The sequence below is a fragment of the Alosa pseudoharengus genome, unplaced genomic scaffold (assembly GCF_046254945.1).
Source record: "Alosa pseudoharengus isolate Yale_2024_CS ecotype anadromous, Long Island Sound unplaced genomic scaffold, YU_APseudo_1.1 YU_APseudo_1.1_scf_2, whole genome shotgun sequence".
Taxonomy (NCBI): domain Eukaryota; kingdom Metazoa; phylum Chordata; class Actinopteri; order Clupeiformes; family Clupeidae; genus Alosa; species Alosa pseudoharengus.
In genome coordinates this window covers 10631303-10643307 of record NW_027468663.1, presented here as the reverse complement: position 1 = coordinate 10643307, position 12005 = coordinate 10631303, and the positions used below count along the sequence as shown (strand labels likewise).

At 38.4% G+C, this 12005-nt stretch overlaps 1 protein-coding gene across 2 annotated transcripts; it reads left to right on the top strand.

Annotated features, from left to right (window-relative positions):
* The first annotated feature begins 6695 nt into the window (after nucleotides 1-6695).
* On the top strand, nucleotides 6696-11693 carry LOC143135031 (receptor expression-enhancing protein 6). 2 transcript variants are annotated; one of them, XM_076295763.1, is made up of 6 exons: nucleotides 6696-6782; nucleotides 6882-7039; nucleotides 9085-9178; nucleotides 9328-9466; nucleotides 10105-10273; nucleotides 11318-11693. In XM_076295763.1, exons 2-6 carry the CDS (start codon nucleotides 6922-6924, stop codon nucleotides 11353-11355), a joined length of 558 nt encoding a protein of 185 aa, XP_076151878.1. In that variant the 5' UTR covers nucleotides 6696-6782; nucleotides 6882-6921; the 3' UTR covers nucleotides 11356-11693. The 2 variants fall into 2 exon arrangements, with proteins under 2 accessions (XP_076151878.1, XP_076151877.1); XM_076295762.1 differs by having other exon boundaries at nucleotides 6714-6787.
* Nucleotides 11694-12005: the final 312 nt, after the last annotated feature.

The following is a 12005-nucleotide window of genomic DNA, read 5'->3' as shown; positions in this document are numbered from 1 at the left end:
GAGTGACGATGCACTTTAGAATGTCATGATAGGGCCCTTCAGACGGCACGCTAGTGTCACTTCTCATAGTTGTGTTTGTGTTCAATTGTCTTGGGAACCTTTGGGGAAATGAGGGATGTTTTTTTCTGGTTCAGAAAGAAGGGAAAATAATGGAGCTGGATAACATTTTCTTTCATGAACAGATAATGTCAATATTGTCAATGTTGTCAGTGTCAGCAGTGGTTAAAGTGGGATTTGGCAGGTGAGGGAACCCTAAAATCCAGTGTCGGTGCAACGGGGAAAAATGACTCACCGTTGGACAACATATTGAGTATCGTGGTGTAGCAATACTTTTTGGATAAGAATTAGGCTTCTTGGTCACCTCTGTACATGTGAAAAATTAACTTGCCAATTATTTTAACAATATCATCACACTATATCATTAAGATTAAATTAAGAGTAAAATTATACTAAATGGCTTAAACATTTTAATTGTGTGTGTTTTTTGCAAATAAAATGGTCTTATTTTCTTGGATTTTATCATAGCTCAGGGCCCAGCTGTATGTTTGATGCATATGAAAATAACATTAACAAAACAACAGTTCTGCAGCTGTTCTGTCTTCAGTGTTACTGAGTCATATATCATGATTCGTATTTTGGATTTTTTTAACATTCCATTTTCAATACTGTTTCCAGTGAGATGTTTACAGAATAAGATAAACAGAAAGTGACAGAGTAATTGATGACATTAACAAACTTGTCAAGAATAGTTTTAGCTGGGATTACATTAAGGGGTAGACACAGCAGAGACACTGACCCTACACTGATAACCAATGAGCCAAAATCCACAGCAAAAAATGTGTTCTCCGATATGCTTAGAGTAACCTACCTTCCAAGCACCTTAGCAGTATGTATATACAGTATATTTAGTATATTATAGTGTTAATTATAGTGTTGTTTTAAAGACAATAGGTTGTGCTTATTTATTATTATTTTTAATCAACTCTCTCTCAATGTTTTATTGTTATGGCGTGCTTGTATGGGGTTTAGGGTTAAGGCTGACAGTTTTCCAGCCGGCTGTGTTCCTTGAACGTCTGCATATAAATTCATAAAATCAGTACATATGTAGTAGTTCTGTACAAGTACTTCTGATATTGCTTGGTATGTTGCTGATCGGTTCATAAATGGCCACAGCAACAAAGCAATGAAGAGGAATGACTGAGGAACCTGAGGGAACCCGTAAAAAGGGCTTGCGGTCTGTAGGGTTATCTAAGCATTTGTTAGCAAAGCCTATATACAGCGGGGAAAATAAGTATTGAACACGTCGACATTTTTTTCAGTAAGTATACTTCCAATGAGGCTATTTGCATGAAATTTTCACCAGACATTAGTATTAACTCAGATAATCCACCCATATAAAAAAATCCAAACATTAAAGGCCATAGGTAGAGTTATGTGCAATAAAGTGGAATGACACAGGAAAAAAGTATTGAACACGCCTGCTGAAATGTCTTAAATACTTTGTGGAAAAGCCTTTATTCGTAATGACAGCTTTAAAGCATTTCCTGTATGATGAAACTAATCAGTCACAGTATTCTGGTGTGAGTTTGGCCCATTGTTTTAAACAGATAGTCCTTTAATATTGAAGATTTCAGGGGTCCCTGTTGTGAATCCTGATCTTTAGTTAACTTTTAAAACTGCTCAATTGAATTAAAGTCAGGGCCTTGATTTCCTTTCTCTGAAACCAATTGAGAGTTTTCTTTGCTGAATGGTTTGGATCATTGTCCTGAAGGTCTAGCCATGTCTCATCCACATCATCCTGGTGGATGTAAAGATTCTTCCGGAACAAAATGACTCCATTCATCATTCCTTCAACTGTATGAAGTCTGCTAGTACCATGAGATGAAAAACAGCCCACACCATGATGCCACCACCTCCAAACCTCACTGTTAGGGTATTTTTAGGGTGATGCACAGTGCCATTTCTCCTCCAAATATGGTGTGTAGTATGACATCCGAAAAGTTACATTTTTAACCAGAATACATTCTCTCAGTATTTCATAGGATTGTTCAAATGTTGTGTAGCAAACTTTCAACGAGCTTTGACATGTTTTTCTTCAGCAATAGAGTCATGCGGGATGAGCGTGCATAGAGGCCCAGTGGTGGACATTACTTGAGTACATTTACTCAATTACTGTACTTAAGTCGCTTTTTTTTTTATGTATCTGTACTTTACTTGAGTATTTCCATTTTGTTAAACTTTTTACTTTTACTCCAGTACATTTCGAGGCCAAATATCCTACTTTTCACTCCACTACATTTTGTGACAGCTGAAGTACAGCTGAAGTTCCTTTTGGAAAAAAGACTGTAAAATGGTGTTGTCTAACCTATGTTATTGTTATATCCACTATTTACTGTACCTTGTTGACCCCTTTTCACAATATTGATGTTACCATAACTAGCCTCTTGACGCCATTGAGCAAATGATAGACAATATGACACTATCAAACACAAAAGGGAACATCTTGATTTAAGTGTAAAGCATTCAACAAAGAAAAATTTGGTTACTTTGAAGTATCTAAGATACGATATCACATTAGTTTGTTTTTAGTTCTTTCTACAATTATTAGCTGATTTTGTCCTTGTATTAGTCATAATACATTTCAGGACATTTTACTTTCGATACTTAAGTACATTTAAAGGCAAGTACTTTTGTACTTCCACTCAAGTGGAAATGTAAAAGAAGGACTTTTACTTTTACTGGAGTAACATTTGACCATGTATATCTCTACTTTCACTCAAGTACAGGATTTGTGTACTTCGTCCACCACTGTAGAGGCCATGGTGGAGTGCATTACCTATGATTTTCTCTGTAACAATTGTACCTGCTGCCTCCAAAACTTTCTGGAGCTTTCTCAGAATGGTCCTTGGCTCTTAGGCTACTCTTCTGACTATCCTTCTGACTTCCTGGTCAGAAATCTTGCAAGGAGATCCTGTGCATGGCCAGTTGATGATGTAGTGATGTTCCTTCCACTTGCAAATAATGGCTCCAATACTGCTTGCTGGTAGCCTGACGAGCCAGACCCACATTAAAAGGTAGGGTCTGGGCACTCACCGTTCGCAGTGCTCAGTCCGAGGGGCGGGATAATCGGTTGTCTTTCAAATTCCCTCTGCACGCAATAGGACAGCGCTATGAGTCCCATGCGTTTTCCCACCAGCGGAGCTAGTTGGCTAGTTCAAAGTTTTGCCAACTTAAAAAAAGCTTATCTCGTGTCACACTGTTCGCCAACAGCAACATCCATCATCTTTGTTTCCATCTTCTTTGTAGCAGGGAATTCAAGCCAAACCGTTGCAACTCTGCCATCAATCATTATGTTAAGCCCGCCTAACGACTCTATACATGATTTGATTGGCTTGATAGAAATTAAATTTTTCGAGCTCACAAGCCAACAGAGAGTTGCTAGACTAGCCCTAGAAGCAAATGTAATTTGCTGCCGCTAGGGTGCGTCTAGATTTCTAGGCTAGCTTGCTGGATGAACTGGAAGTTTTGAAGTGCATCTGTAACCAGTTCCATTAATATGTTTTGCAACAATAAGGTTGCAAAGATCTTGGGAGGGCTCTTTGCTTTTACCCATCATGAAATGTTTCTTGTGTGACACCTTGCTAACAAAAAAACTTTTTATAGCCCACCAGTATGTACTAACCCATCTTATATCAATTTGTACAGATAGGAGGGATAATTTCTCTAACTACTTATAGATTCCAGTTTGTTCCTTGCCATTCTTTGCGTTTTTCTTAGCGTGTTCAATACTTTTTCCCTGTGCCATTACACTTTTTTACTCATAACACTACTTTTAGACATTAATGTTTGGATTTTTATATATGTGTGGATTACCTAAGTTAATACTAATGTCCGGTGAAAATTTCATGCGAATAACCTCACTGGAAGAATACTTACGGAAAAAATTTTTGACGTGTTCAATACTTATTTTCCACGCTGTCTATATATATATACCAAAAACTATATATAACAACTTGCTGCGTTAGTCTCAAAATGTATTATTATTATTATTATTATTATTACTATTATTATTATTATTATTGTTATCTTCTCTATTATTGTGTTAAATGTTAAGTGTGCTAAATGTAATGCACTTTGAGCTGCATTCTATGTATGAAAGGTGCTATACAAATAAAGCTTATTATTATATTATGAGCTCCCTCACTTCACAGCAATTTCGTTAGCGCAAAAATACATTTTTGCACAATATCATAGACCTATGATGACACAAAGCTACAGGTGATAAATACCCAAGTATGTTGTTTAAATGGTGAACTGACATTTGAATTCACGTCATGGCAAGGAGAGCAGGGCCAGCGTCCAAATGTGACAGTGCCCTGCCAGTCGTGACGACATCTGACGACAATGGCCCCAAACATAATCCCTCCATCGATGCAGGCCAAAAGAACTAGCCTAGACTAGGCTGTAGGTTGCATATCGGATGCAGCACTGTTGCCATTCAGGGCTGCTGACTATGATTCAAGCACCATGGCCGATACAACCAGCAAAGGTGGACAATTGAATGGATATGTACTAGTAAATTTGCTTGTTCATTCCATCAAATTTAAAATGACTTTCAGTCATCACACTGACAACCTAAACCTCACGGTGACCTTTGCTGAATTAAGCCCAGGCCTACTAATACTGACAATAGTCACAGAGTGCCTCTTATTAGACGTGAGAAGGAGCATTGTTAGCTTAATGAGGAGGACAAGTGATGCTATTACAATAGGATTAATTAGTCCATGATAAATATGTGATGTAAGTCAAAGGGAATCTTCAGTATTTTTAACTTGGGTCCAAATATTTATAGGATCACAGTCCAATTTAAGTGTATACTGCAGATTGAGAGTTGTTCGATAAACATTCATTGATTATAGTTTTAGCTGTTTTAGAAAAGGCTAGAAAGTGCTGCAATCAGACTATTCAACTGACACAATAACAATGTTGAAACAGTATTCTACCAGTGATCCTTATGGTGGTAAGCAAGTGCAACAGGCAACAGGCAGGGGGGAAATGATGCTGTCTTTGTCTCACAGAAACCAGAGGAAAATAAACTTTAAAATGAGATTTCTTCTGTTTCCCCTGGATATAATTGAGCTCAATTTAACATTTGAGATTTTTTTGCCATTTTCATGTAGTTTGTACGTGATCCATTGCACCTGCACATGACACTAAGAACATCACACTCATAGGACATAGCAGACGCATGTAGCCAAGCACAAAGATGTCCGTGGCAGAGACTCAAGAGAACTAAACTAAACTAAAATGCATTAATTGTACTGTACTAAAATGCATTAATTGTACTGTACTAAAATGCATTAATTGTACTGTACTAAAATGCATTAATTGTACTGTACTACAATGCATTAATTTTCAATGGGCATATGCGGCTGAAATAGGTAGTGCATCCAAAATGTTTCAACATTAACATTTTAATATATCATTATAGTCATTTTAGAAAAATGTTTTTTGGGGGAGGTGGGGTAGAGCACTATAGGCCCCTGTGGCACAGCATAAGCTTTTGTCCTTAATGGCATTGTTTTCCCTTACATTACTTTTACTTTTTTAAGTAGTTTTGAAACCAGTACTTTTACTCTTTTACTAACTCTTTATCTTCTATTGAAGTCTTTTTAACCCCTAGTATCTATACTTCTACCTGAGTAATGAATGTCATACTTTTGACACCTCTGGAGCTGAGACAAGATGAATGCTTTTTCTTGGGAGCTGAAATTAAGCTGAAATTAAGTAATACACGTGTGAAAAATACTCAACATGCTATACTGATGTTACTGAGCTTAATTGTCAGAGAAATGGGCTAGCTTAAGAAGTATTGACGTTTTCTTTGCCCTGGGTCAGTTTCTGCTTGTGTCCACAACAACACAGAATTAACAATGAAGCAATGGGCACATACAACTTATCTGTAGGATAGTGGCTAGACCATGGACTAGTTCCATGTAGGGCATCAATACAGACACAGACCAAGCAATTCGTGCCATGAGCTTAAGGTGCCCTTATTACACTATTTCCCTCAGGATGACATACTGGGTTAGGTTTGTAAAGCAAAGGTGTAAATGTCAGCCCTAACAGAAATTACAAAAATCTGTGAATTAAACATGGAAGATCACAGTTTTTCTTTATTCAGTCATCTTTGGGAATTATGAAAATACAAGACTTCCCTCTACATTTCAAAATGCTGAGCTCATGCATAACCGTATTTTTGCGTAAGTGTATTAGTAAATGAATGGCAGACATCTAGTCAGCTCAGGTAAAGCGGTCTATGCATTCTTGCTTTGATACACGAGAGCAGTGCCACCTCCTGGTGAAAGGATGAAGGTGAAGATTTTTATGAATTCTGCCTATTTGCCCAACAGAACATTATAGCCTTCATTCACTGACTTTTGAGGAATAGGCCTAGACCTACATTATCTGATAATAAAGAAATAAAGCGATTGAGAGGGTCAGCGTCCTTAATAGACGTTCCTCAACGTCAACCCGTATCTTTTGCGCACAATCTCAACATTTGAACCACTAAAAAAAAGCATATGTTAAGACAAACAATGGATAGAATGACTACAATTATCTTGATACTGATCAGCTGTACTTTGGCTCGGTTCTCTCACCCAGTTACATTTCCACCAGATATGGCTCCTCCCGCATCACTGACGCGACATGCTTGATTAGTGTAACCAGCAGCGAATATTGAACTGCGACCTCGTTTTGAGAAAGTTTGTGGAGCACAAGTGAGGTTTGCTGATATGCATTTTGTAACAAATCGTGCCAATACTGCCTGATTTTATTTGTCTAAATGTATTAAGGTCTATAATATTTTATGATTGCAGTTAACGGGGTCTACACTCTCCGTCCAACCGACCAGAAAACATGTTCACTGAAATCAGAGATCAAACCGACGGATTTTTTAAAGAGAAAAATGTACTCACAGATCTCTTGGGAAAGCTGGAGGACAAAACTGGAATTCAGAAACAATATATAGCTTTGGGTAAGTATATTTTAAGAACGTGCCGACATGTCCAATGCTTGAAAGCGTTCTAGGCTACAAGTAATGTATTTCAGGGTTGACGTAGTGCCAAAACAGCATAAGCTATCGTAGGATAGAACCACTGGCCAGCGCGGACTAGTAGCCTACTTTGACAACATGTTCTCAAATTGAAATGCTCATTAAAAAAACATACTCAATAGGGAAGTTTACTCTGTTCTTATTGAAAAGGTGTCTGTTTATCACATGACTTCAATCTGTTCATGGCTGTTGGTGACTGACGAAGTAACACAAACTAGTGTAGCTACCATTTATTTGAAGTCAAAAGTCTTCGAGACCATAGCAGTTTATGCCAAAGTAGCCTGTGAAAAAAAGGGCTTCTGTTATCAAGGTAATGTTATTTCAGGTGCCCCTTTTATCACTGCACCTGTAATGAACTCAAAGGTCAGTTTGTTTCCCTCCCTAGTTGATCTAGGAGTCTTCAGAGAGCTCCTCATGAAATGGCTCTGATTTCCATCTGCCCAACAGCTGGTCTCAGAAGATATTTTTAACATGTCTCCATATATCTGTGCACTGCAGTAGGCCTTCTGCCAAGGCCCCAAACAGTTCAGTGGATCTTGATTCTTGACTGCTTTACTGTAACTTGTTTTTTTAATGAAAAGGGGAAAAATTATTGATCCATGAGTAGCCTACAGGTCTGTGAACTAAAGGAACCTGGAACTGTGGAACCGTAGGCCAATTTCCCATACATGCTTTAAGCCTAATCCTAGACTAAAAGGTTGTGCCAATGGAGATCTTCATTTAAGGTTTCTTTTAGTCAAGTACTAGGATTATCCCATGTATGGGAAACTAGTCCATTGGGTCCGAGTTGATTTTGTTCAGCTGATCACCTGAGTGCTGGGCTCACTGTGCACAATTCCCCACAGAACTGTTTTTAACAGTCCTTTATATCTCATAACTGGAAGTCAAGTGTTGGCAGAATGGTGTTCAGATACTGTTTGACAAAACAGAGTAAAGAGGTGACTAAGCATTTCATGCTGAGATTGCTGATTTGATGAGGCTGAAATATATACCAGTCATACTTGTAGTTATTATTACATTATATTTAGCAGACACTTCTTGACCAAAGTGACTTACATATGTCAGCTATATTACAAGGGATCACATTGTCCCCGGAGCAACTCAGGGTTAAGTGCCTTGCTCAAGGGCACAACGGTGGAAGCCGGGAATTGAACCGACAACTTTCAAGCTACTGCACACTAGCCCTGCTCTTTAACCACTACACTACCACCGCCCGTACACTACCATACTTGAGAGGACTATTGGATTTTTGCAGGAACTCAAGTATATGTGTAATTTCCCTATGCAAATTCACAGGGTGCCCAGTTCCCATTGATCCTCCGGGGGCTGTACAGGTTGCTTCCTCATATCCAACCCCCCAAACCTGCTCTGTGTTGTACTTAGCAATACCTGGCATTAAAGACATGCAATTAAGCAGACCATTGTCATTTGCATACTTGTGGAATTTGGCACAGTGGTGTGGAGAATTGTTGAAATGGCACGCTCCTTTTGAGGGTCCTTGACAAAGCAGACTTCAAACTGAAAAGCAGACTTCAAGCTCCGTCAAACTGAACGATAATGTTGCAGGATTTGCTTGAAGACAGAACACGTAGGACTTGTCAGTAACATCTAACTTTGCTGTATCTGTAGATTCTTCTTTGGACACCAGCTGTTTTTGCATTTTAACTCTTAATGAACGAGCACCTAAAAGGCATCTTTAGTGGCAAATGCAAGATAGGCTAAACTCAAGACTCTGTCCACATCAGTCTCTTGGAATTTCTATTTGAATGTGATGGCTGGTTGAGCCACTGCCGTGAGCTGTTTGTAGACCGTGTTTGAACTCCTGTTTAGCTCCTCTCACATCCTGTTAATCTGAGAAATGTCTGTGGCTCATGTGATGCAGTGTCCTATTTGGGTAGTGCAACATGCCAGTTGAAAAGGTCTGCATGGTTCTTTAATTATTGTTTTCATCCTGTTTTATTCCACAGGTTTAGTGGCATTTCTTGCACTGTACTTATTGTTTGGATATGGTGCATCTCTGCTTTGCAACTTGATCGGTTTTGTCTACCCAGCTTATTTTTCGTAAGTATAAACTAATCGCTCAGTGTATGAACTTTCCATGTAAAGAAGTATCTAATAAAACTTGTACTACGTTAGATTTAGCATTACTTCTCTAATGACCATGGGTACACCATGCTACTTGAAGTAATGTATGCATTTGTGATTTATAGAATTAAAGCAATTGAAAGCAATAACAAAGATGACGATACCAAGTGGCTGATCTACTGGGTGGTTTATGGACTCTTCAGTGTGTCAGAGTTCTTCTCAGACATCTTTCTCTTCTGGTTTCCGTTTTATTATGCTGGAAAGGTAAGGCACATGACATGGCCTGCTTTTGGTCAGATGTTCTTAATTATTGTTTTTATGTTCCTTTTCATGTAGAAATGGATTGTACTTTAATTTGTGAAAGCAGTCTTGGAAACCTAAGATACTGCTTAATCAACTTTTCAGTTTGACTAGTGTGCTGAAATAAATATTTTTTATAAAGTTATTCTCACTGTGATGTGTGAAGTTGCGGTGTTTTTAAACTATGATAAAGGATTTTCATGTTTCATCACCCTGTGATCTTGGTGTATATTAATAATAGACCTGAGTTTGTAGACCTGTAATATCCAGGACTTGTTTTTTATATTTTGGATTCATGTGTTTGGGATGCGGACACCAGGTGTTAAAATCTCCTGAAATAAATATCTTAAGCTGCTTTCAGACCTAGATGTAAGTCCGCATGTTTTGTGGATGTCAAGCGGTTGGGCCGTATATCTGAACAACATAACAGGCCATTTGGAATTCCAAACTTAGCCGGCTGTTATACTACTCTCCTCCTACTATTTCCGACAGACATTATGTAAATGAGCAACTGCTTATCAGGGGAGATGCTAGTTCTGTGCTTTTCAGCTAGAATGTGGACTTTAAACTGAGAGCACTGTGTCTGCACTTCCCCCCTCTAGTGTGTCTTTCTGCTGTGGTGCATGGCTCCAGTATCCTGGAATGGGTCGCAGATCATCTATGGACGTTTGGTACGACCTTTTTTCCTCAAGCATGAAGCGAGAATGGACAGCATGGTCAAAGATCTGACCGGCAAGGCCAAAAGTGCAGCAGAATCGGCTACAAAAGAAGGCAAGTATGCCAAGCCTGGGAGTAACGTGGATTCCAGTGCTTCATTGAATTAGAACAATGCAGTATTGTATGCTTCTTGTACGGTTTAATTCTGCTATCCTCTTTATAACCACATACATCACGTATATCATAATGGGGGCAGAATTAGGGAGCTGTACACATTAAGAAAAGGATCATATAAAATCTTTGGGAGGAAGATGTATTATGTATTCACATGGAGTTAAATTGTCCAAAGGCAATCATTTATGCAAGCATGCTACTCCAACTCTGAAAGACATGCCTAAATCAGTTAGTTGTATTTTACTTTGCACCTATGATTGGGAGTGCCTAATAGGCCATCCATGACCTCTTATTTCACAACAGTATAGATATGACAACAGAAAATGTCCTCATTCTTCACGACCTGTTTGTTACCAATTCATTTTACATACACACAAATGGGTGTTTGCCAAGTCGGCTCAGTCTCTCTCTAGTGTCTCCACTGTATTGGAATTGTGTATGGAATGTTGTGAACATTTTATATCTAAAGGCCAATTTACACTGAAGATTCACGAGACGAGCTGCAACACTCTTTAAACCAGCAACTTGCTGCAACACACTTTCTAAAAAAATTGGGGATTCATATCACCTTTATTACACCACTTGTTGTAGCACTCCGTAAATGTGTGATTGTTTGTAATTTTAATAGCATATGTTTTGGCTGATGTGCAGACACCGCTCTTCTTCAACCCCGGGTTAATAAGTATTTATCTGCCTTTTTTTTGGTAAAAACGTTGACTTGATGCCTCTGCTGGACTGACTGAATGACAACACGACATATAGACCATCTGGCCATTAATGTTTTTGGAGGAGGTTCATTTTGGGAAGATGCATGAAGTGTTATTTCACTGAACTGTAATGTTTGGAAAGTAGTTTTGGGTCACATGTGGATTCAAGGACGATCAGATGTTTAAGATCAGGACCATGTTTATGTACATTTAAAAAAAAACCTGTCAGACTGTTTATCTGACTGTATGTCTTTGTCTCTGTCTATCTGTATCTCAGCTGTCAAGTTTGGATTTGGACATAACAAGGACCAGTAATGAAGGACACAAAGCCTGTGGCTTTTTCACCAGGGTGATTTTGTTCTGACTCGACCACATGGATTTTGGAAAAGACACCTTTCTGATCGACACAGTACTACAATATTGCACCTGAGCCAAATACTAAGCACTATCAGCCAATGTTTTATTTAAACGACAAATGTTCAGTCACTGTATACTTTTAAGAGTTTAGAGAAGGGGAATGTTCTACAGTTTAATACAGCAGCCTGTTGCTTGTGTCATTTTTTTATGTTTCACAATGTATTTGTGTGTGTTATGTCTGGTACCACTTCATCTCCTTTTAAAGTGAATAAACTGGAAATGTTTTGTGAAACTGAGTGGTATCCACATTCTGAATTATTTGTTGTGTGCCACTTACACTAACACCACTCACTGAAATATGCAATAATATTGCAAAGTCAGTCCTTTTTCTTGCTGAAAGTCCTGATATTATGCTATCAAACTATGCAGGAATGTAACTATGGGCAACAAGTGATGCCGACCCACTCAGTGTTGTCAAAATATGAATTCTGACTTTCTTAGTCGTATTCCTTTTACTCTTAAGATTCAGTGCCAGTAGATTTTATATGAATGGAGAATGAGAAGAGTTTGTCTTTCCTTACCATGGAAAAACTAGTGAAATGTTTTTT

Coding starts and splice junctions, on each gene's coding strand:
- LOC143135031 (XM_076295763.1), top strand. CDS start 6,922: ATGTTCACTGAAATCAGAGATCAAACCGACGGATTTTTTAAAGAGAAA. Junction 7,040..9,084: donor GAAACAATATATAGCTTTGG/GTAAGTATATTT, acceptor TTTATTCCACAG/GTTTAGTGGCATTTCTTGCA. Junction 9,179..9,327: donor GTCTACCCAGCTTATTTTTC/GTAAGTATAAAC, acceptor TGTGATTTATAG/AATTAAAGCAATTGAAAGCA.